Raw genomic sequence first — 24,736 nt, 5'->3', positions numbered from 1 at the left:
GGTGGCCCAACCAGGGCGTCAGCTCCGAGGAGGAGCTGCACCTCACCCGGAAGCTCTTCTGGGGCATCTTCGAGTCGTTGGCGCACAAGGTGGGGGGGCGGGGGGGGGCTGGGGGTGGGGGGGTGGTGGGATGGGGGTGGGGGGGGTGGTGGGATGGGGGTGGTGGAGATGGTGGGGGTGGTGGATGGGGATGGGGATGGTGGAGATGATGGGATGGGGATGGTGGAGATGGTAGAGATGGTGGGATGGGGATGGTGGGGATGATGGGATGGGGATGGTGGAGATGATGGAGATGGTGGAGATGGTGGGATGGGGATGGTGGGGATAATGGAATGGGGATGGGGATGGTGGAGATGATGGGATGGGGATGGTGGAGATGGTGGAGATGGTGGGATGGGGATGGGGATGGTGGAGATGATGGGATGGGGATGGGGATGGTGGAGATGATGGGATGGGGATGGTGGGGATGGTGGAGGTGGTGGGATGGGGATGGAGATGGTGGGATGGGGATGGGGATGGGGATGGTGGAGATAATGGAATGGGGATGGGGATGGTGGGGATGGTGGGATGGGGATGGTGGGATGGGGATGGTGGATATGATGGGATGGGGATGGTGGGGATGGTGGAGGTGGTGGGATGGGGATGGGGATGGTGGAGATGGTGGGATGGGGATGGGGATGGTGGAGGTGGTGGGATGGGGATGATGGGGATGGGGATGGTGGGGATGGAGGTGATGAGCACATGAGGATGATGAGGACATGGGGATGATGGGGATGATGATGACATGAGGATGAGGATGAGGACATAGAGATGTAGACGTGGGGATGGAGATGATGAGCACATGAGGATGATGAGGACATGGGGATGGGGACATGGGGATGGGGTTGATGATGACATAGGGATGGAGGTGAGGATGTAGAGATGGGGACGTGGGGATGATGGGGACGTGGGGATGGGGATGATGAGGATGTGGGATGATGGGGACATGGGGATGGGGATGATGGGGCCATGGAGATGATGGGGATGATGAGGACGTGGGGATGGGGATGATGGGGCCATGGAGATGATGGGGATGGTGGGGATGGGGATGGGACCCGGGGGTGGGGATGATGGGGGCACAGGGGGGTGGTGGTGGTGGTGGTGGTGGGCAGGCGGCCCCGGGGGGGTCGGGGCGGCGGGGGCGGCAGCGTTGTGTCCCCCGCAGCGGTTCGAGGCGGAGCTGTACAAGTTGGCCATGCCGTGTCTCTGCGCCATCGCCGGCGCCCTCCCCCCCGACTACGTGGACGCCAGTTACTCCTCCAAGACGGAGAAGAAGGCTTCCGTCGACGCCGAGGGCAACTTCGACCCCAAGCCCGTGGAGACCCTCAAGTGGGACCCGTACCACCCCCCCCACCCCCCCCACCACCGCCCTGCCCCACGGCGGCCCCTCCTGACCCCCCCCCCCCACCTCCCTGTGTCCCCCCACCAGTGTCATCATCCCCGAGAAGTTGGACGGGTTCATCAACAAGTACGCGGAGTATACCCACGAGAAGTGGGCCTTCGACAAGGTGGGCGCCCCCCGGGCCCCCCCCGGGACCTCCCTGGGGTCCCTGCACCCCCTGGTCCCCCCCCGGCTCCGTGGTCCCCCTGGAACCCCATGATGTCCCCCCCAGAACCACATGGTGTCCCCCCAGAGCCCCATGTTCCTGCAGGGACCCCCCCAAGGACACCCTCTTGGTGCCCCCCAGACCTACATCACCCCCCCACCCCCCACCCCAAGTTCTTCCCACTCCTCTGAGCAGCCTGGACCCCTCCCCCCCCCCCCCCCTCCATGTCACCCCCTCCCCGGGATGTCCCAGCGCCCCCCACCCCACGGCGACCCCCTTCCTCGGCAGATCCAGAACAACTGGTCCTTCGGGGAGACGGTGGATGAAGAAGCCAAGACCCACCCCATGCTGCGGCCCTACAAGACCTTCTCGGAGAAGGTACCGTCTGTGCCCCCTGCTCGGACCCCCCCAGCCCCAGCTGGGCACCCCCAACCTCACCCAGAGCCTCCACCCCCATCCACATCCCCCCAACCCCATCCAGATCCCCCCAACCCCATCCCCCCCAACCCCATCCAGATCCCTCCAACCCCATCCAGATCCCCAACCCCATCCGTCCCTCTCAACCTCACTGAGATCCCCCCAACCCCATCCAGATCCCCCTCAACCCCATCCATCCCCCCAACCTCACCCAGAGCCTCCACCCCCATCCAGATCCTCCCAACCCCATCCAGATCCCCCCAACCCTGTCCATCCCCCCAACCCCATCCAGATCCCCCCCAACCCCATCCGTCCCCCTCAACCTCATTGAGATCCTCCAACCCCATCCAGATCCCCCCCAACCCCATCCAGATCCCCCCCAACCCCATCCAGATCCCCCCAACCTCATCCATCCCCCCCAACCCCATCCAGATCCCCCCAACCCCATCCGTCCCTCTCAACCTCACTGAGATCCCCCAACCCCATCCATCCGTCCTCCTCGACCCCATCCAGACCCCCCCCAACCCAAGCTGCCCCCCCAGCCTGACCCTGATCCCCTGACCCCATCTGGAGCCCCATCTGGACCCCTCAACTCTCTCTGGACCCCCCTCCCCAAACCCCATTCGACTCCTTGGCTCTGTCCAGACCTCCCAGCCCACCTGGACCCCCCCGACCCCCCCTTGGCCTCCCAGCTGAGGGGCCGTGCCGGGGGGGACACCCCGTGAGCCCCACGCCTGCCCCCCAGGACAAGGAGATCTACCGGTGGCCCATCAAGGAGTCCCTGAAGGCCATGCTGGCCTGGGAGTGGATGGTGGAGAAGGCCCGGGAGGGCGAGGAGGACAAGGTGGAGAAGAAGAAGACCCGCAAGATCTCCCAGTCTGCCCAGGTGGGGCCCACGTGCCTGGGGGTGCCCCGAGAACCCCTGGGGGCCGGCGAGGTCCATGGGGTGGGGAAGGAGAACCCAACCCCCCAGGGGTCCATGGGGTGGGGAAGGGAGAACCCCAACCCCCCTGGAGGTCCATGGGGTGGGGAAGGAGAACCCCAACCCCCCTGGGGGTCCATGGGGTGGGGAAGGAGAACCCAACCCCCCCAGGGGTCCATGGGGTGGGGAAGGAGAACCCCAACCCCCCCTGGAGGTCCATGGGGTGGGGGAAGGAGAACCCCAACCCCCCCTGGGGGTCCATGGGGTGGGGAAGGAGAACCCAACCCCCCCCAGGGGTCCATGGGGTGGGGAAGGAGAACCCAAATTCCTCCAGGGGTCCATGGGGTGGGGAAGGAGAACCCCAAACCCCCCCTGGAGGTCCATGGGGTGGGGAAGGAGAACCCCAAACCCCCCTGGAGGTCCATGGGGTGGGGAAGGAGAACCCCAAACCCCCCTGGAGGTCCATGGGGTGGGGAAGGGACACCCCAAATCCCCCCTGGAGGTCCATGGGGTGGGGAAGGAGAACCCAAATTCCCCCAGGGGTCCATGGGGTGGGGAAGGAGAACCCCAACCCCCCCAGGGGTCCATGGGGTGGGGAAGGAGAACCCTAACCCCCCCTGGAGGTCCATGGGGTGGGGAAGGGACACCCCAAATCCCCCTGGAGGTCCATGGGGTGCCCCCTCCCCACCGCCCCCCCCTCCACTGCCCCCCCCCAGGCCACCTACGACCCGAGCCACGGCTACAGCCCTCAGCCCGTGGACCTCTCGGGGGTGACGCTGTCCCGGGAGCTGCAGGTGAGTGTCCCCCCACCGTGTGTCCCCCCCGGTCCCCCCCCCGGGTCCCCCCCGGGCTCAGCCCCCCACCCCCCGGCGTGTCCCCCAGGCCATGGCGGAGCAGTTGGCCGAGAACTACCACAACACGTGGGGCCGCAAGAAGAAGCAGGAGCTGGAGGCCAAAGGTGAGGACCCCCGGGTGGCCCCACCACCACCCACCGCCCCATGGGCGCCCCCGGCTCCCCCCGACATCTCCCATGGGTGCTCCTCCCCTCCTCCGTCCTCCCATAGATGTTCCTCTCCCCCTCCATCGCCCCATGGGCGCTCCTCTCTCCCCACACCACCCATAGATGTTCCTCACCCCCTACATCTCCCATGGGTGCTCCTCCCCTCCTCCATCCCCCCATGGGTGCTCCTCTCTCCCCACACCACCCATAGATGTTCCTCACCCCCAACATCTCCCATGGGTGCTCCTCCCCTCCTCTGTCCCCCCATGGGTGCTCCTCTCTCCCCACACCACCCATAGATGTTCCTCACCCCCGACATCTCCCATGGGTGCTCCTCCCCTCCTCTGTCCTCCCATGGGTGCTCCTCTCTCCCCACACCACCCATAGATGTTCCTCACCCCCGACATCTCCCATGGGTGCTCCTCCCCTCCTCTGTCCTCCCATGGGTGCTCCTCTCTCCCCACACCACCCATAGATGTTCCTCACCCCCAACATCTCCCATGGGTGCTCCTCCCCTCCTCTGTCCTCCCATGGGTGCTCCTCTCTCCCCACACCACCCATAGATGTTCCTCACCCCCGACATCTCCCATGGGTGCTCCTCCCCTCCTCTGTCCCCCCATGGGTGCTCCTCTCTCCCCACACCACCCATAGATGTTCCTCACCCCTGACATCTCCCATGGGTGCTCCTCCCCTCCTCCATCCTCCCATGGGTGCTCCTCTCTCCCCACACCACCCATAGATGTTCCTCTCACCCTACATCTCCCATGGGTGCTCCTCTCCCCCTCCATCGCCCCATGGGTGCTCCTCTCTCCCCACACCACCCATAGATGTTCCTCACCCCCAACATCTCCCATGGGTGCTCCTCCCCTCCTCTGTCCCCCCATGGGTGCTCCTCTCTCCCCACACCACCCATAGATGTTCCTCACCCCCAACATCTCCCATGGGTGCTCCTCCCCTCCTCTGTCCCCCCATGGGTGCTCCTCTCTCCCCACACCACCCATAGATGTTCCTCACCCCCAACATCTCCCATGGGTGCTCCTCCCCTCCTCCGTCCTCCCATGGGTGCTCCTCACCCCCTACATCTCCCACGGGGGCTCCTCCTCCTCCGCCCCCCCCATGGGTGCTGCTGCCCCCCCGGGTGCTGACGGGGGGGTCCAGGGGGGGGCTCCCACCCGCTGTTGGTGCCCTACGACACGCTGACGGCCAAGGAGAAGGCGCGGGACCGCGAGAAGGCGCAGGAGCTCCTCAAGTTCCTGCAGCTCAACGGCTACGCCGTCACCCGGTGGGTGGGGGGCACCCAGGCGGGGGGAGGGGGGGCACCAGGGGGTGGGGTGGGGGGATAAAGGGTTCTGGGTGGTCTTGGTGGGGGTGGGTGCAGGGGAGAGGGGGTTTTGGGGGGGCTGGAGGGTTCTGGGGTGGCTTTGGGGACATGGGTGGTGGGCGGAGGGGGGGATGGGGGTGGGGTTTTGACCTGCCCCCCCCCGCGGCAGAGGGCTGAAGGACATGGAGTTGGACACCTCCTCCATCGAGAAGCGCTTCGCCTACGGGTTCCTGCAGCAGCTGCTGCGCTGGATGGACATCTCCCAGGAGTTCATCGCCCACCTGGGTACGGCCCCACGGCGCCCCACACCCCCCGGCACCCCCCGGCTCCTCCTCAGGGCCTGCTGCTGCCCACTGGGACCCCTTGAGAGCCCCTTGAACCCCTTGAGATCCTCCTCGGACCCCTTGAGACCCCCCTGGACCTCTTTGGGGGACCCCCTTGAGACCCCCTTGAGATGCCCCTGGAACTCTTTGAGGGACCCCCTGAGACCCACCTGGACCTCTTGAGACCCCTTTGGACCTCTTGAGACCTCCTTAAACCCCTTGAGACCCCCTTGGCCCCCTTTAGACCCCCTTAAACCCCCTGAGACCCCATTGGGCCCCTTGAGACCCTCTTGAACCCCTTGAGACCCCCTTGGCCCTCTTGAGACCCCCTTGAGACCCTCCTGGACCTCTTGAAGGACTCCCTTGGACCCCCTGAGACCCCCTTGAACCCCCTGAGACCCCGTTGGGCCCCTTGAGACTCCCTTGAACCCCTTGAGAACCTCCTTGGACCTCTTGAGACCCCTTTGGATCTCTTAAGACCCCCCTTGTCCCCCTTGGACCCCCTGAGACCCCGTTGGGCCCCTTGAGACCCCCTTGAGACCCCCCTTGGCCCCCTTGAGACCCCCCTGGACCTCTTGAAGGACCCCCTTAGACCCCTTGAGACCTTCCTTGGACCTCTTGAGACCCCCCTGTCCCCCCCTGACCGCCTGTCCCCCCACAGAGGCGGTGGTGAGCAGTGGGCGGGTGGAGAAGTCCCCCCACGAGCAGGAGATCAAGTTCTTCGCCAAGGTCAGGGGGACCCCAAAGTGGGGGGGGAGGGGGGGGGCACAGGGTGGCTTCGGTACAGGGACACCCTCAGCCCCCCCCACCCCCCGGGGGGGCGGACAAAGGGCTGTTTGGGGGTCCCCATGGGCTGTTTGGGGTCTCCTATAGGGTGGTTGGGGTCTCTATGGGGTGGTTGGGGTCTTCCATAGGGTGTTTGGGGGGTCTATGGGGTGGTTGAGGTCCCCATGGGCTGTTTGGGGGTCCCCTATAGAGTGTTTGGGGTCCCTATGGGGCACCTGGGGTCTCTATGGGGTATTTGGGGTCTCTGTGGGCTATTTGGGGTCCCTTATAGGGTGTTTGGGGTCCCTATGGGATGCATATGGTGTGGGGGTCCATGGGGTCCCCTTAAAGGATCCTTGGGGTCCCCGTGGGGCGTTGAGGTGGCCCCACAAGTGTTGAGGTCCCCATGGAGTGTTGAGGTGGCCCCACAAGCGTTGGGGTCCCAGTGGGGCGTTGAGGTTTCCCCACAAGTGTTGAGGTCCCCATGGAGTGTTGAGGTGGCCCCACAAGCGTTGGGGTCCCCATGGGGCGTTGAGGTGGCCCCACAGCGTTGAGGTCCCCATGGGGCGTTGAGGTTTCCCCACAAGCGTTGAGGTCCCCATGGGGCGTTGAGGTTTCCCCACAAGCGTTGAGGTCCCCATGGGGCGTTGAGGTTTCCCCACAAGCGTTGGGGTCCCCATGGAGTGTTGAGGTGGCCCCACAAGCGTTGAGGTCCCAGTGGGGCGTTGAGGTGTCTCCATAAGGTGTGGGGGTGTCCCTTTGGGGTCCTCTGTGGGGTGTTTGGGGGCGGGCGGGGGTTTGGGGTCCCTTATGGGGCGCGCGGGGCTGCCGGAGCGGTGCCTGTGGGGGGAGGCCCCCCCTGACCCCCCTGCGCCCCCCAGATCCTGCTGCCCCTCATCAACCAGTACTTCCACAACCACTGCCTCTACTTCCTCTCCACCCCGGCCAAGGTGCTGGGCAGCGGGGGGCACGCCTCCAACAAGGAGAAGGAGATGATCACCAGGTGGGGGGCAGCCCCACGCCTCCCCTGGCCGGGGGGGCGCCCGGGCCCCCGCGCCCCACACCCCCACCCGGACCCCCGGACCCACGGCCGTGGGGTGCCAGAACCCCACCCGGACCTCCAGACCTCTGGATGTGGGAGTACTGGACCCCCAGACCCACGGCTGTGGGGCGCCCGGACCCCCACATCCCCACCCGGACCCCCACACCCCCACCTGGACCCCCAGACCCACGGCCATGGGGTGCTCAGACCCCCACTTGGACCCCCAGACCCCCACTTGGACCCCCACACCCCTCCGGACCCCCAACCCCATGGCCATGGGGCACCCGGACCCCCAGACCCACACCCAAACCCCCACACCCCCCCTGGACCCCCAACCCCATGGCCATGGGGCACCCGGACCCCCATCCAGACCCCAACACCCCCCCAGACCCCTAACCCCATGGCCATGGGGCACCCGGACCCCCACCCGGACCCCCATCCAGACCCCCACACCCCCCCTGACCCCCAACCCCATGGCCATGGGGCGCCCGGACCCCCAGACCCCCACCCAGACCCCCACACCCCCCCTGGACCCCCAACCCCATGGCCATGGGTCACCCGGACCCCCACCCAGACCCCCACACCCCCCCTGGACCCCCAACCCCATGGCCATCAAAAGGGGAGGGGGGGTCCCCCTCCACTGCCCGCGGGGACTTGGTGGCCACACTGTCCCCTTCCCTGGGGGGGGGTCCTGGGGCCACCCCCCCCCCCCCCGTGACCCCCCCTCTCCCCCCATGTCCCCCCTCAGCCTCTTCTGCAAGCTGGCCGCCCTCGTGCGCCACCGCGTCTCGCTCTTCGGTAAGGGGACGCTCCGGGGACCCCCGCGGGGACAGGGGGGGACGGGGTGTCCTGGTGGCACCTGACCCCCCCCCCCCCCCCTTGTCCCCGTGTCCCCGTGTCCCCCCCCCCAGGGACGGACGCGCCGGCGGTGGTGAACTGTCTGCACATCCTCGCCCGCTCCCTGGACGCCAGGTGGGAGCGGTGCCACCCCCGTGCTGTCCTTGTCCCCATGGGGCCACCACCCTCGTCCCCGGGGTGGCACACGGCCACCGTCCTTGTCCCCAGGGCGGCCCTGTCCCCACGCTCCCCTCGTCCCCGTGGTGTCCTGGTGCCACCACGATGCCACCCCTGTCCCTCCCCTCGTCCCCGCGGTGTCCTGGTGCCACCACGATGCCACCCCTGTCCCTCCCCTCGGCCCTGCGGTGTCCTGGTGCCACCACGATGCCACCCCTGTCCCTCCCCTCGTCCCCGCGGTGTCCTGGTGCCACCACGATGCCACCCCTGTCCCTCCCCTCGTCCCCGCGGTGTCCTGGTGCCACCACGATGCCACCCCTGTCCCTCCCCTCGTCCCCGCGGTGTCCTGGTGCCACCACGATGCCACCCCCATCCCCACACCACCCCGATGTTGTCCCCATCCCCAATACATGGTGCCACCCCAGTGCCACCTTCATCCCTCTGCTGCCAGGGTGGTGGCCGTGCCCTGTGTCCCCAACTTGGTGGCCGTGGCCCATGTCCCCAACACTGCCCACGCGTGTCCCCGGGGCGGTGGCCGTCCCCCACGTCCCCAATATTGCCCACGCGTGTCCCCGGGGCGGTGGCCGTCCCCCACGTCCCCAATATTGCCCACGCGTGTCCCCGGGGCGGTGGCTCTGCCCCACGACCCCATCGTTGCCCACGTGCCTCCCTGGGGTGGTGGCCGTGCTCCATCCCCCGCGTCCCCACCACCGCCCCCGCGTGTCCCCGTGGTGGTGACTGTCCCCCGCGTGTCCCCGGGGCGGTGGCCGTGCCGGCGCTGAGGTGCCACCCCGCAGGACGGTGATGAAGTCGGGCCCCGAGATCGTCAAGGCGGGACTGCGGTCCTTCTTCGAGAGCGCCTCCGAGGACATCGAGAAGATGGTGGAGAACCTCAAGCTGGGGAAGGTGACGCAGAGCCGCACGCAGGTCAAGGGGGTGGCCCAGAACATCAACTACACCACGGTGGCCCTCCTGCCCGTCCTCACCTCCCTCTTCGAGCACGTGGCGCAGCACCACTTCGGGGACGACGTCATCCGTGAGCCCGCGGGGACGGGGGGACAACCGCCGGGATCCGGGGACGCGGTGGGGACGGGGGGACGCGGTGGGGACAGAGGGCTCAGGAGGGACGTGGGACACGGGGAGACATTGGGGATGGAGGCTCAGAAGGGATGTGGGGTGGGAAGACACCTTGGTGACATGTTGGGGACACGTTGGGGACATGGTGGGGACGGGGGCTCAGTAGGGACATGGAGACACGTTGGGGACACATTGGGGACATGCTGAAGATGGCTCAGGAGGGACGTGGGGACACATTGGGGACATGTTGGGGACATGGTGGGGACAGGAGCTCAGGAGGAATGTGGGGACATGTTGGGGACACGTTGGGGACGTGGGACGTGGGGACACATTGGGGACATGTTGGGGACATGTTGGGGACGGGGGCTCAGGAGAGACGTGGGGACACGTTGGGGACATGGGATGAGGGGACATGGTGGGGACATGGTGGGGAGAGGGGCTCAGTAGGGACATGGGGACACGTTGGGGACGTGGGACGTGGGGACACGGGGACACGTTGGGGACACGGGGACATGTTGGGGACGGGGGCTCAGGAGAGACGTGGGGACACGTTGGGGACACGTTGGGGACACGTTGGGGACAGGTTGGGGACAGGTTGGGGACAGGCCATCCCGTTGGTGAAGAGGCGTCGGGGATGGAGGACGCGTGGGAGATGTCGGACTGTGGGGTCTGCGGGACACTCTGGGGACAAAGGGACAGGGTGGGGACAGAGGGACCGCTGGGGCCGGTTGGGGGTCCCGGGGCAGTTTTGGGGGCGCAGGGCCCCCCCCGGGCGTTGGGGACACGGCAGCCCCGACCGTCCGTCCCCTGTCCCCGCAGTCGATGACGTCCAGGTCTCCTGCTACCGCATCCTGTGCAGCATCTACTCGCTGGGCACCACCAGGAACCCCTACGTGGAGAGGTGGGGGGCCGGGGGGGGGCGCGTCACCCCAAAACCCCTCTCCCTGCGGAGCTGGGGGCGCTCGTGGGGCCTCCCCGGCCGTGGGGCGCCCGTGTCCCCCGGGGCGCCCGTGGCTTTGGGTTGACCATGGGTCTGGGGTGGCCCTGGGGTACCTGTTCCTGGGGGGTCCCCGTGGGTCCGGGGTGACCATGGGGTGGCTTTTGGGGTACCTCTGGGGCCTCCATGCCCGTGGGGTGCCCGTGCCCCCTGTGGGACCCCCCCTTCCTGCAGACCATGGGCTGCCCATGGGATGTTGGTGGCCCTGGAGGACCCATGGCTTTGGGGTGGCCCTGGGGTGCCTGTTCCAGGGGGGGGGGGGTTCCCGTGGGTCTGGGGTGGCTTTTGGGGTACCTCTGGGGCCTCCATGCCCGTGGGGTGCCCGTGCCCCCCTGCCGGCCCCCCCCTCCCCGTAGACCACGAGGTGCCCATGGGATGTCGCTGAGATGGCCGTGCCCATGAGATGCCGGTGCCCGTGGGGGGCCGTGGGGGGCCGTGGGGGGCCGTGGGGCGCTATGGGGCGCCGTGGGGCGGGGGTGAGCCCCTGGCCCGTGCCCGCAGGCAGCGCCCGGCGCTGGGGGAGTGCCTGGCCCGCCTGGCCGCCGCCATGCCCGTGGCCTTCCTGGAGCCCCACCTCAACGAGTTCAACCCCTGCTCCGTCTACAGCACCAAGTCCCCCCGCGAGAGGGCCAGTGAGTGGGGCAGGGCCCCCCATGTCCCCCCGTGTCCCCCCGCGTCCCCCCCGCGTCCCCCCGCGTCCCCCCCGCGTCCCCGTGTCCCACGACACCTCCAGCTTTAGGGTGGCCCATGGTCCCTCTTACCTCCACCTTTGGGGTACCCTGATGCCCCCCAGGTGTGGGGCGCCCCCACGTCTCTGATGGCCCTCTCACATGTCCCCACTTTGGGGTCTCCCCACATCTCCATTGTCCCCCACACGTCCCCACTTTGAGGTCTCCCCACATCTCCGATGTCTTCCACTTGTCCCAAATTTGGTGTCTCCCCACGTCTCTGATGTCCCCCATGTCCCAAATTTGGTGTCTCCCCACATCTCTGATGTCCCCCATGTCCCAAATTTGGTGTCTCCTCATGTCTCTGATGTTCCCCATGTCCCCACTTTGGTGTCTCCCCACATCTCTGATGTCCCCCATGTCCCAAATTTGGTGTCTCCCCACATCTCCGATGTCCCCCATGTCCCCACTTTGGTGTCTCCCCACATCTCCAATGTCCCCCATGTCCCAAATTTGGTGTCTCCCCACATCTCCGATGTCCCCCATGTCCCCACTTTGGTGTCTCCCCACGTCTCCGATGTCCCCCATGTCCCCACTTTGGGGTCCTCCCACGGCCCCGTTGTCCCTCTCGCTCGTCCCCACCAGCTCTGGGGCGCCCTGACGCCCCCAGACCTCCTCAGCTCCAACACCGGGGCACCCCCTTGTCCCCGAAGACCCCCCGCTCGCCTCCACCTGTGGGCCACCACCGCACCGCCCCCCCGTTGTCCCCCCCCCGCCGAGTTCTCCCCACGTCGGGGTCCTCCCAACCCCTCGCCGTGGGGCGCCCCCCTGCCCGCTGCCATCCCCCTGTCCCCGCAGTCCTGGGGCTGCCCAACCGGGTGGAGGAGATGTGCCCGGACATCCCCGACCTGGAGCGGCTGATGCGGGACATCGGGGGGCTGGCGGAGTCGGGGGCGCGCTACACCGAGATGCCCCACGTCATCGAGGTCACCCTCCCCATGCTCTGCAACTACCTGCCCCGCTGGTGGGAGCGCGGCCCCGACACGCTGCCCCAGGGGCCCTGGCCCACCGCCGTCACCGGCCACCACCTCAACGCCCTCCTGGGCAACATCCTCCGCATCGTGGTCAACAACCTGGGCATCGACGAGGCCTCCTGGATGAAGCGCCTGGCAGGTGGGCAGGGGGGCTGCGTGGGGCTGGGGGCCCACACGTGGGGCTGCTGGGCGCGGGTGGCCCCGAGGAGGTGCTGGTGGGCCTGGAGAGGTCCTTGGGGTGATGCTGGTGGGCGCGGGTGGCCCCACAGGTGGTGCTGGTGGCCTTGGACAGGTTCTTGGGGTGATGCTGGTGGACGTGGGTGGCCTCACAGATGATGCTGGTGGCCCTGGAGGTCCTTGGGGTGATGCTGCTGGGCGCGGGTGGCCCCGAGGAGGTGCTGGTGGGCCTGGAGGTCCTTGGGGTGATGCTGGTGGCCCTGGGTTGGTCCCACGGATGGTGCTGGTGAACATGGGTGGTCCCAGAGAGGTGCTGGTGGCCCTGGACGTGTTCTTGGGGTGATGCTGGTGGGCGCGGGTGGCCCCACAGATGATGCTGGTGGCCTTGGACAGGTTCTTGGGGTGATGCTGGTGGATGTGGGTGGCCCCACAGATGGTGCTGGTGGCCCTGGATGGGTTCTTGGGGTGATGCTGGTGGGCGCGGGTGGCCCCGAGGAGGTGCTGGTGGCCCTGGAGGTCCTTGGGGTGGCGCTGGTGGCCCTGGGTTGGTGCCACGGATGGTGCTGGTGAACATGGGTGGCCCCACAGATGATGCTGGTGGCCTTGGACAGGTTCTTGGGGTGATGCTGGTGGATGTGGGTGGCCCCACAGATGGTGCTGGTGGCCCTGGATGGGTTCTTGAGGTGATGCTGGTGGGCGTGGGTGGCCCCGAGGAGGTGCTGGTGGCCCTGGAGGTCCTTGGGGTGGCGCTGGTGGCCCCGGGCGGTGCCGGGGGGCGCGGGGGCCCCAACTGCGTCCCCCCGTCCCGCAGTCTTCGCCCAGCCCATCGTCAGCAAGGCGAAGCCGGAGCTGCTGCGCTCCCACTTCATCCCCACCATGGAGAAGCTGAAGAAGCGGGCGGGGAAGGTGGTGGCCGAGGAGGAGCAGCTCCGCATGGAGGCCAAGGCGGAGGCGGAGGACGCCGAGCTGCTCATCCGCGACGAGTTCTCCGTCCTCTGCCGCGACCTCTACGCGCTCTACCCACTGCTCATCCGCTACGTGGACAACAGCCGGTGAGGGGCCGTGGGGGCGTGAGGGTGCTGAGGAGCGTCCCTCGGGGATGGTGGTGGGGCCAAGGAGGAGCTGTGGGGCAGTGATGGTCACCGTGGGGACGTGAGGGCGCTGAGGAGCGTCCCTCGGGGACGGTGGTGGGGCCAAGGAGGAGCTGTGGGGCAAAACTGGGGGGAGCATGGACCATGCCCTGATGGTGGCTCTGAGGACCCACTGATGGTGGCTGTGGGACCCACTGGTGGTGGCTGTGGGACCTACTGATGGTGGCCATGAGACCCACTGATGGTGGCTATGGGCACCCACTGATGGTGGCCATGGGACCCCCTGATGGTGGCCATGGGACCCACTGGTGGTGGCTGTGGGGACCCCCTGATGGTGGCCGTGGGACCCCCTGATGGTGGCTATGGGGACCCCCTGATGGTGGCCATGGGACCCCCGATGGTGGCTATGGAGACCCACTGGTGGTGGCTATGGAGACCCACTGATGGTGGCCATGGGACCCCCTGATGGTGGCCGTGGGACCCCCTGATGGTGGCTATGGGGACCCCCTGATGGTGGCCGTGGGACCCCCTGATGGTGGCTATGGAGACCCACTGGTGGTGGCTGTGGGGACCCCCTGATGGTGGCCGTGGGACCCCCTGATGGTGGCTATGGAGACCCACTGGTGGTGGCTGTGGGGACCCCCTGATGGTGGCCGTGGGACCCCCTGATGGTGGCTATGGAGACCCACTGGTGGTGGCTGTGGGGACCCCCTGATGGTGGCCGTGGGACCCCCTGATGGTGGCCGTGGGGCCGGCAGGGCCAAGTGGCTGACGGAGCCCAACGAGGACGCGGAGGAGCTCTTCCGTATGGTCGGAGAGGTCTTCATCTACTGGTCCAAGTCCCACGTGAGTCGGGGGGCACTGGGGGGTGGGGGACAGCAGTGCCGGGGGGGGGGTGGGGGGTTTGGGGGGGGGGTTGTCCCGGGGCGGGGGTGGCTCAGCCCCGTTGTCCCCCCCCGTGTCCCCCCCGGCAGAACTTCAAGCGTGAGGAGCAGAACTTCGTGGTGCAGAACGAGATCAACAACATGTCCTTCCTCACCGCCGACAGCAAGAGCAAGATGGCCAAGGTGGGGCAGGGGGGCGCCCCACACCCCCCCCACACCCCCCCCCCCCACACACCCCCCCCACCTCCTGCCCCACACCCACCACCCCATGGGGGTGTCCACCCCTCCCCGCGCCTGCATGGCACCCCCAACCCCCCCAACCCCCCCAGTCCCACCAGTATCCCCGGTGCCCCCAAACCCACCCCGAACCCACCCGGGACCCCCAACCCCACCCCCCCCATGTGTCCCACTCCCCCCCGACCCTCCTGAGACCCCCCCAAACCCCCCCAAACCCCCCTGGGACCCCCAACCCCCCCAAACCCTCCTGGGATCCCAAAACCCCCCCAAAACCCACCCGGGACCCCCAACCCCACCCCCCCCATGTGTCCCACTCCCCCCCGACCCTCCTGAGACCCCCAAACCTCCCCCAAACCCTCCTGAGACCCTCAACCCCCCCCAAGCCCCCCCCAAACCCTCCTGGGACCCCAAAACCCCCCCAAAACCCATCCAGGACCCCCAACCCCACCCCCCCCATGTGTCCCCCTCCCTCCTGACCCTCCTGAGGCCCCCCCAAACCCCCCCAAACCCTCCTGAGACCCCCAAACCCACCCCAACCCCCCCCCAAACCCTCCTGAGACCCCCAAACCCCCCAAAACCCTCCTGGGACCCCCAACCCCCCCCCCCCAGCTGCCCCCAAACCCGCCCCACCGCGGGTGTTCCCCTCCCTCCCTCCCCACCTGCTGCCCCCCACGTCCACCCCCCATGTCACCCCCCACGTCGCCCCCCACGTCGCCCCCCACGTCGCCCCCCATGCCCCCCCCGGCCGTGGGGCGGTGCCCCTAACGCTGTCTCTCCTCTCTGCCCCCGGCTGCGGGTGCTGCACCAAGTCCGGAGACGGCCAGGTTAGCGGGGCCGGGACCCCCACCCCCCCGGGCTGCTGCCCCTCGGGGCCACCGCGGACGGGACCCCCGGGACCCCTCTGTGGTCCTCCTGTGTGGGGCCACCACGTTGGGAGCCCCAGAACCCCTCCAGGGTTGTGCTCTGTGGGGCCACCACGGACGAGACCCCCAAGACCCCTCCAGGGTTGTGTTCTATGGGGCCACCACGTTGGGAGCCCCAAGACCCCTCTATGGTCCTCCTGTATGGGGCCACCATGGACAGGACCCCCAAGACCCCTCCAGGGTTGTGTTCTATGGGGCCACCACAGATGGGACCCCCAAGACCCGTCCAGTGTCCTACTCTGTGGGACCACCCCATTGGGACCCCTCCAGGGTTGTGCTCTATGGGGCCACCACGGACCCCCAGGAACCCTCCAGGGTTGTGCTCTATGGGGCCACCATGTTGGGACCCCCAAGACCCCTCTATGGTCCTCCTGTATGGGGCCACCACGGACAGGACCCCCAAGACCCCTCCAGGGTTGTGCTCTATGGGGCCACCACAGATGGGACCCCCAAGACCCATCCAGTGTCCTACTCTGTGGACCACCCCATTGGGACCCCTCCAGGGTTGTGCTCTATGGGGCCACCACGGACCCCCAGGAACCCTCCAGGGTTGTGCTCTATGGGGCCACCATGTTGGGACCCCCAAGACCCCTCTATGGTCCTCCTGTGTGGGGCCACCACGTTGGGACCCCCAAGACCCCTCCAGGGTTGTGCTCTATGGGGCCACCACAGATGGGACCCCCAAGACCCCTCCAGGGTTGTGCTCTACGGGACCACCCCATTGGGACCCCCGGGACCCCTCTATGGTCCTCCTGTATGGGGCCACTACGTTGGGACCCCCAAGACCCCTCCAGGGTCCTGCTCTGTGGGGCCACCATGTTGGGGCCCCTCCAGGGTTGTGCTCTATGGGGCCACCACAGATGGGACCCCCAAGACCCCTCTATGGTCCTCCTGTGTGGGGCCACCATGTTGGGGCCCCTCCAGGGTTGTGCTTTATGGGGCCACCACAGATGGGACCCCCAAGACCCCTCCAGGGTTGTGCTCTATGGGGCCACCACAGATGGGACCCCCAAGACCCCTCCAGGGTTGTGCTCTATGGGGCCACCACATTGAGACCCCCAAGGACGTGCTGGGGTCCTGCCCCCCCCAGAGCCACATCTGGGACCTCCGGAGCCGTGTGGCACTGGGGGCGGTGGCCCTGACGTCCCCATCCCTGTGGTCTGGGGGGTCCCTACGGGGGACGCTGTGGCCCGGGGTGGTGGCCCTGACGCCCCCGCGCCTGTCCCCGCAGGGGGGCGGCTCGGAGCAGGAGCGGACCAAGAAGAAGCGCCGCGGGGACCGCTACTCCGTCCACACCTCCCTCATCGTCGCCACCCTCAAGAAGATGCTGCCCATCGGCCTCAACATGTGCTCCCCCACCGACCAGGAGCTCATCGGCCTGGCCAAGAGCCGCTACGCCCTGGTGGGTTGGGGACAGCCCCGGGGGGCGGGGGGCGTCCAGCCCGGGGAGGGGCACCCCCTGAGGTGGCCCTGTCCCCTGCCCCCCCCGCAGAAGGACACGGATGAGGAGGTGCGGGAGTTCCTCAACAACAACCTGCACCTGCAGGGCAAGGTGAGGGTCTGACCCCCACGGCCCCACCGCCGCCTCCCCCATGGCCCCCCGGTCCTCATGTCCCCTCTGTGTCCCCTCATGGTCCCCTCTGTGTCCTCTCATGGTCCCCATGTCCCCATGGTCATCGTGGTGCCTGTGGCCCCGTGGTCCCCACGTGTCCCACCACCTCCCCATGGTCCTCATGTCCCCATGGTCATCGTGGTGCCTGTGGCCCCGTGGTCCTCATGGTCCCCACTGTGTCCCCTCATGGTCCCCTCTGTGTCCCCTCATGGTCCCCATGTCCCCACGGGTCCCACCATGTCCCCATGGCCATCGTGGTGCCTGTGGCCCCATGGTCCCCACGTGTCCCACCACCTCCCCATGGTCACCGTGTCCCCATGGTCATCGCGGTGCCTGTGGCCCCGTGGTCCTCATGGTCCCCTCTGTGTCCCCTCATGGTCCCCATGTCCCCACGGGTCCCACCATGTCCCCATGGTCATCATGGTGCCTGTGGCCCCGTGGTCCCCACACGTCCCACCACCTCCCCATGGTCACCGTGTCCCCATGGTCATCGTGGTGCCTGTGGCCCCGTGGTCCTCATGGTCCCCTCTGTGTCCCCTCATGGTCCCCTCTGTGTCCTCTCATGGTCCCCATGTCCCCACGGGTCCCACCATGTCCCCATGGCCATCGTGGTGCCTGTGGCCCCATGGTCCCCACGTGTCCCACCACCTCCCCATGGTCACCGTGTCCCCATGGTCATCGCGGTGCCTGTGGCCCCGTGGTCCTCATGTCCCCTCTGTGTCCCCTCATGGTCCCCTCTGTGTCCCCTCATGGTCCCCACTGTGTCCCCTCATGGTCCCCATGTCCCCACGGGTCCCACCATGTCCCCATGGTCCCCATGGCCATCGCGGTGCCTGTGGCCCCGTTGGCCCCCGCGTGTCCCACCCCGTCCCCGCGGTGACGGTGTCCCCCGTGTCCCCAGTGCGAGAACAACTCGTCCATGCGGTGGCAGATGGCCCTGTACCGGGAGATGGCGGGCAAGGCCGAGGACTCCGACAGCCCCGAGAAGATCGTCCGGCGGGTGCAGGAGGTGTCGGCCGTGCTCTACCACCTCGAGCAGGTCGGGGGTCCCGGGGGGCTCTGGGGGGTCTGGGGGTGCAGGAGGTGTCGGCCGTGCTCTACCACCTCAAGGTTGGGGGGTCCGGGGGGTCCTGGGGGGGTCTGGGGCTGCAGGAGGTGTCGGATGTGGTCTACCACCTTGAGCAGGTCATGGCTCTGGAGGGTCCTGGGGGGATCTTGGGGGGGTCTGGGGGGGTCGGGGGGTCCCCGGGGTGCAGGAGGTGTCGGATGTGGTCTACCACCTCAAGGTCGGGGGGTCCTGAGGGGGTCTGGGGGGGTCTGGGGGTGCAGGAGGTGTCAGATGTGGTCTACCACCTCAAGGTCGGGGGGTCCTGAGGGGGTCTGGGGGGGTCTGGGGGTGCAGGAGGTGTTGGCCATGATCTACCACCTGGAGCAGGTCATGGCTCTGGGGGTCCCGGGGGGGTTGGGGGGGTGTTGGGGGGGTCTGGGGGTGCAGGAGGTGTCGGACGTGGTCTACCACCTCAAGGTTGGGGGTCTGGGGGGTCCTGGGGGGGTCCTGAGGGGGTCTGGGGGGGTCTGGGGGGGTCTGGGGGTGCAGGAGGTGTTGGCCATGATCTACCACCTGGAGCAGGTCATGGCTCTGGGGGTCCCGGGGGGCTCTGGGGGGGCTCTGGGGGGGTCGGGGGGTCCCTGTGCGGGCGGGGGGTGGGTGGGGGTGCCCCGGTGACCCCCCCCCGCCCCCCCCAGACGGAGCACCCCTACAAGTCCAAGAAGGCCGTGTGGCACAAACTGCTCTCCAAACAGCGGCGCCGCGCCGTGGTCGCCTGCTTCCGCATGACGCCCCTCTACAACCTGCCCCGGTGCGCACTGGGGGCACTGGGAGGCACTGGGAGGCACTGGGAGGCACTGGGAGGGACTGGGAGCCACCGGGGGGGGGGGCTCTGAACCCCCGGGGACACCCTGGGAGCCACTGGGGGCCACTGGGAGCCACGGGAAACCCACCAGGGTAACCCAGAACGCTTGGGGGGGGGCAAGTGGGAGGAACTGGGGTGAACTGGGAGGAACTGGGAAGTTCTCAGGAGCATCTGGGAGCCCTTGAGGGCAACTGAGGGTAACTGGGAACACCTGAGGGCAATCAAGAACTGTGCTGGGGGCGACTGGGAGTAACTGGGAACACCTGAGGGCAACCTAAACCCTTACTGGGCATAACTGGGAACCCCCAAGGGCAACCTAGAACCCTTCCGGGGGTAACTGGGAACCCCTTGAGAGCCTCTGGGAGCCCCTGGGGGCAACTGGTGGCAACTGGGAACCCCCCAAGGGCAACCTAGAACCTTTCTGGGGGCAACTGGGAGCATTTAGAAACCCCCAAGGGCAACCTAGAACCTTACTGGGGGGAACTGGGGATCCCTGAGGGCCACTCAGGACCATTCTGGGGGTAACTGGGAGCCCCTTGAGAGCCCCTGGTGGCAACTGGGAACCCCCCAAGGGCAACCTAGAACCCTTCTGGGGGCAACTGGGAGTACTTAGAAACCCCCAAGGGTAACCTAGAACCTTACTGGGGGGAACTGGGGACCCCTGAGGGCCACCCAGGACCATTCTGGGGGTAACTGGGAGCCTCTTGAGAACCCCTGGGGGCAACTGGGGGGCAACTGGGACCCCCCCCCTCCCCCCAAGGGCGACCTAGAACCCTTCTGGGCTCTGCCGAGAGCCCCCTGGGAGCCTTCGGGGGTCTCCTGGCGCAGCCCCACCCCCACCCCCCCCATCCCCGGGACTGTGTGTGTGTGTCCCCCCCCCATGGCCGCGTCCCCCCCTCCATCGCCGCCCCCCACGGCCCCCCCAGGCACCGGGCCTGTAACATGTTCCTGGAGGCGTACAAGCTCTCCTGGCTCCTCCCGGAGGAACATCCCTTCGAGGACCGGATGATCGATGACCTCTCGGTGAGATTTTGGGGGGGGGGGGGGGATGTCTGTGCCCGGCCCTGGGGGGGTACACTGCCTCGGGGATCCCCCCCCCCAGTGCTGAAGCCTTCCTTTTGGGGGGTGGGGGGGGTTTGGCGGAGGTAGAAGCCCGGGGAGGAGGAGGAGGAGGAGGAGGAGGAGCGGGACAAGAAGCCGGACCCTCTGCACCAGCTCATCCTCCACTTCAGCCGCACCGCACTCACCGAGAAGAGGTGGGGGGGCGCCACTGGGACCCCCCGGGGGGGGGGGGGAATAAATGGGACTCCCCAGTGGTGGTGGTGGTGGTGGGACACAACTGGGACCCCCCCAATGGTGGTGGTGGTGGGACACAACTGGGACCCCCCCAATGGTGGTGGTGGTGGTGGGACACAACTGGGACCCCCCCAATGGTGGTGGTGGTGGGACACAACTGGGACCCCCCCAGTGGTGGTGGTGGTGGTGGTGGGACACAACTGGGACCTCCAAGTGGTGGTGGTGGTGGTGGTGGGACACAACTGGGACCTCCAGTGGTGGTGGTGGTGGTGGGACACAACTGGGACCCCCCCAATGGTGGTGGTGGTGGTGGGACACAACTGGGACCCCCCCAATGGTGGTGGTGGTGGTGGTGGTGGTGGTGGTGGTGGGACACAACTGGGACCCCCCCAGTGGTGGTGGTGGTGGTGGGACACAACTGGGACCCCCCAGTGATGGGGGGGGGGACATAAATGGGACCCCCCAGTGGTGGTGGTGGTGGTGGTGGTGGTGGTGATGGGACACAACTGGGACCCCCCAGTGATGGGGGGGGGACATAAATGGGACCCCCCCAATGGTGGTGGTGGTGGGACACAACTGGGACCTCCAGTGGTGGTGGTGGTGGTGATGGTGGGACACAACTGGGACCCCCCAGTGATGGGGGGGGACGACACACAACTGGGACCCCCCAGTGGTGGTGGTGGTGGTGGTGGTGGGACACAACTGGGATGCCCAACTGGTGGGACACACACACACACACAACTGGGACCCCCCATATGGGGGGTGGGGGGTGTCACTGGGACGCCTTGCCCCCCCCTTCCCCCCCAGTTTGTGGGGGGTGGGGGTGTCCCAGTGCCCCCCTTTGAGCCGTGTCCCCCCCCCGCAGTAAGTTGGAGAAGGATCACTTGTACATGGCATACGCCGGAATCATGGCCAAGGTGGGTCCCCTCCCCCCGCGCCCCCCCCACCCCCCTGTGCCCCCCCAAATCCCACCGGGGGCTGAGACCTCCCCCTTCCTGGGGATGGGGGGGGGGTTGGGGGGTCTCCAGGGCTTTTTGGGGACCCCCAGGATAGTTTTTTTTGGGGGGGGCTCAACACACCCCCCCTGTGCCCCCCCCATCCCCCTGTGCCCCCCCAAATCCCACCGGGGGGCTGAGACCTCCCCCTTCCTGGGGATGGGGGGGGGTTTGGGGGGTCTCCAGGGGTTTTTGGGGACCCCCAGGATAGTTTTTTTGAGGGGGGGCTCAACACACCCCCCCTGTGCCCCCCCAAATCCCACCAGGGGGCTGAGACCTCCCCCTTCCTGGGGATGGGGGGGGGGGGGGTTTGGGGGGTCTCCAGGGCTTTTTGGGGACCCCCAGGATAGTTTTTTGGGGGGGGGGCTCAACACCCCCCCCCTGTGCCCCCCCCACCCCCCCGTGCCCCCCCAAATCCCACCAGAGGGGCTGAGACCTCCCCCTTCCTGGGGATGGGGGGGGGCCGGTTTGGGGGGTCCCCAGGGCTTTTTGGGGACCCCCAGGATAGTTTTTTTGGGGGGGGCTCAACACCCCCCCCCTGTGCCCCCCCAAATCCCACCGGGGGGCTGAGACCTCCCCCTTCCTGGGGATGGGGGGGGTGGGTTTGGGGGGTCTCCAGGGGTTTTTGGGGACCCCCAGGGTGGTGGTTTTGGGGGGGGGGGGCTCAACACCCCCCCCCCCCGTGCCCCCCCAAATCCCACCAGAGGGGCTGAGACCTCCCCCTTCCTGGGGATGGGGGGGGTGGGTTTGGGGGGTCTCCAGGGGTTTTTGGGGACCCCCAGGATGGTGTTTGGGGGGAGGGGGGGCTCAACACCCCCCCCCCCGGTTTGTGCCCCCCCCCCAGAGCTGCCACATGGAGGAGGGGGACGAGGAGGAGGAGAAGAAGGAGGAGAAGAAGGAGGAGGACGAAGCTGAGGACTCGTTCGAGGTGGGTTTGGGGGCGCCGTGAGCCCCCCCCCCATCACCCCCCTGTGCCCCCCCCCCCCCGTGACCCCCCCCCCTCTCTGCGTGTCCCCCCCCGCAGGAGAAGGAGATGGAGAAGCAGAAGCTGCTGTACCAGCAGGCGCGTCTGCACACGCGGGGGGCGGCCGAGATGGTGCTGCAGATGATCAGCGCCTGCAAAGGTGGGACCCCCCCCACCCCATCCCCTCCCCCCAACCCCCCACCCCACCCCCACCGCCCCACGGGGGTCCCCCCGACCTGGGGGGGGGGGAGGGGGGGGGCGGGCGGCAGGGGGTGACGGTGGCCGGTGGCCGTTGGCAGGGGAGCGCGGGGACATGGTGTCCTCCACACTCAAGTTGGGCATCTCCATCCTCAACGGCGGCAACGCAGAGGTGCAGCAGGTGGGGCGCGGCCCCCCGCGGCCACGTGGCCCCGTGTCCCGTCATCCCCCTGTCCACATGTCCCATCATCCCCATGTCCCCCTGTCCCCATGTCCTCATGTCCCATCATCCCCATGTCCACATGTCCCATCACCACCATGTCCCCATGTCCCCATGTCCCCGTGTCCCCTCATCCCCATGTCCACGTGTCCCATCACCACCATGTCCCCCTGTCCCCATGTCCCCATGTCCTCAAGTCCCATCATCCCCATGTCCGCATGTCCCATCACCACCATGTCCCCCTGTCCCCCTGTCCCCATGTCCCCATGTCCCATCATCCCCATGTCCACGTGTCCAGATGTCCCCATGTCCAGGTGTCCCCACATCCAGGTGTCCCCATGTCCCATCATCCCCATGTCCGCATGTCCCATCACCACCATGTCCCCCTGTCCCCCTGTCCCCATGTCCCCATGTCCCATCATCCCCATGTCCACGTGTCCAGATGTCCCCATGTCCAGGTGTCCCCACATCCAGGTGTCCCCATGTCCCATCATCCCCATGTCCGCATGTCCCATCACCACCATGTCCCCCTGTCCCCCTGTCCCCATGTCCCCATGTCCCATCATCCCCATGTCCACGTGTCCAGATGTCCCCATGTCCAGGTGTCCCCACATCCAGGTGTCCCCATGTCCCATCATCCCCATGTCCACATGTCCCATCACCACCATGTCCCCGTGTCCCCATGTCCGTGTGTCCCTGCACGAGGCCATGCACACACACAGGGCTGTCATTGCCGTGTCCGTGTGTCCATGCGCATCTCCATACATCCGTCCATGTGTCCATCCATCCGCCCACCCACGTGTCCATCCACACAGCCACGTGTCCGTGTGTCCATGCACGTGTCTGTGTGCCCCTGCGTGTGTCCGTCCATCCGTCCACGTGTCCATCCGCATGTCCATCCACGTGTCCACATGTCCGTGGCTGTGGCCGTGTGTCTGTGGCCGTGGCCGTGGCCATGTCCGTGTGTCCATGGCCATGTCCGTGTGTCCATGGCCGTGTCTGTGTGTCCATGGCCGTGGCCGTGTCCATGGCTGTGTCCATGGCCGTGTGTCTGTGGCCGTGGCCGTGGCCATGTCCGTGTGTCCATGGCCATGTCTGTGGCCGTGTGTCCATGGCTGTGTCCGTGTGTCCGTGGCCATGGCCGTGGCCATGTCCGTGTGTCCATGGCCGTAGCTGTGGCTGTGTGTCCATGCCCGTGTCCATGGCCATGTCCATGGCCGTGTCCGTGTGTCCATGGCCTTGTCCGTGGCCGTGTCCATGGCCATGTCCATGGCCATGTCCGTGTGTCCATGGCCATGTCCGTGTGTCCATGGCCGTGTCCGTGTGTCCATGGCTGTGTCCGTGGCCGTGTCCCCCCAGAAAATGTTGGACTACCTGAAGGAGAAGCGGGAGGTGGGGTTCTTCCAGAGCGTCCAGGCCCTCATGCAGACCTGCAGGTGACGCCGGCCGGTGGGGCCCCCCGCGGGAATCGGGGTCCCCCGTGGGAATCGGGGTCCCCCCGTGGGAATCAGGGACACCCCGTGGGAATCGGGGACCCCCGTGGGAATCGGGGACCCCTCGTGGGAATCGGGACCCCCGTGGGAACTGGGGACCCCTCATGGGAACTGGGGACCCCTCGTGGGAATCAGGGACACCCCGTGGGAATCGGGGGTCCCCCGTGGGAATTGGGGTCCCCCCGTGGGCATCGGGGTCCCCCCGTGGGAACTGGGGACCCCTCAGTGGGAATCAGGGACCCCTGTGGGAACTGGGGACCCCTCGTGGGAATCAGGGACACCCTGTGGGAATCGGGGTCCCCCTGTGGGTATTGGTGTCCCCCCGTGGGAACTGGGGTCCCCCCATGGGCATTGGGGTCCCCCCGTGGGAATTGGGGACCCCCGTGGGAACTGGGGACCCCTCGTGGGAATCGGGATCTCCCTGTGGGTATTGGGTCCCCCCGCGGGTTTTGGGGACCCCTGTGGGCATCGAGACCCCCCCCGAGTATTGGGGTCCCCCCGTGGGAATCCCCCCCCCCCCCCGAGCACCAGTGCCCCTCCGTGTGTGCCCCGGGGGGGGGGGGGTGG

At 67.7% G+C, this 24,736-nt stretch overlaps 1 protein-coding gene across 1 annotated transcript; it reads left to right on the top strand.

The window, feature by feature from the left end:
* Positions 1 to 6: 6 nt before the first annotated feature.
* On the top strand, positions 7 to 24,186 carry LOC309684670 (ryanodine receptor 1-like). The gene is made up of 32 exons (XM_082500536.1): positions 7 to 89; positions 1,205 to 1,368; positions 1,469 to 1,547; positions 1,875 to 1,964; positions 2,749 to 2,889; positions 3,642 to 3,719; positions 3,808 to 3,883; positions 5,084 to 5,207; positions 5,416 to 5,531; positions 6,231 to 6,298; positions 7,216 to 7,337; positions 8,125 to 8,174; positions 8,288 to 8,348; positions 9,188 to 9,426; positions 10,287 to 10,368; positions 10,966 to 11,096; positions 11,991 to 12,305; positions 13,155 to 13,395; positions 14,193 to 14,280; positions 14,409 to 14,501; positions 15,365 to 15,379; positions 16,710 to 16,880; positions 16,971 to 17,030; positions 17,992 to 18,129; positions 18,837 to 18,949; positions 19,930 to 20,026; positions 20,153 to 20,259; positions 21,165 to 21,216; positions 22,139 to 22,222; positions 22,319 to 22,418; positions 22,558 to 22,637; positions 24,036 to 24,186. The coding sequence occupies exons 2-32, from the start codon at positions 1,235 to 1,237 to the stop codon at positions 24,114 to 24,116; spliced, it is 3,426 nt and encodes a 1,141-aa protein (XP_082356662.1). The 5' UTR covers positions 7 to 89; positions 1,205 to 1,234; the 3' UTR covers positions 24,117 to 24,186.
* The last annotated feature ends 550 nt before the right edge of the window (positions 24,187 to 24,736 follow it).

The sequence above is a fragment of the Vanellus vanellus genome (genome assembly GCF_965231255.1).
Source record: "Vanellus vanellus genome assembly, contig: HAP1_SCAFFOLD_1900, whole genome shotgun sequence".
Lineage (NCBI taxonomy): Eukaryota > Metazoa > Chordata > Aves > Charadriiformes > Charadriidae > Vanellus > Vanellus vanellus.
The sequence above is the reverse complement of the archived record's forward strand: the minus strand, read 5'-3'. Positions and strand labels throughout refer to the sequence as shown.

Bases quoted from the DNA above. Each gene is read 5' to 3' on its own strand.
- LOC309684670 (XM_082500536.1), top strand. From the start codon at position 1,235: ATGCCGTGTCTCTGCGCCATCGCCGGCGCCCTCCCCCCCGACTACGTG. The intron at 5,208-5,415 runs GTGGGTGGGGGG...CCCCCGCGGCAG, and splicing joins AACGGCTACGCCGTCACCCG to AGGGCTGAAGGACATGGAGT. The intron at 18,950-19,929 runs GTGCGCACTGGG...CGGCCCCCCCAG, and splicing joins CCCCTCTACAACCTGCCCCG to GCACCGGGCCTGTAACATGT.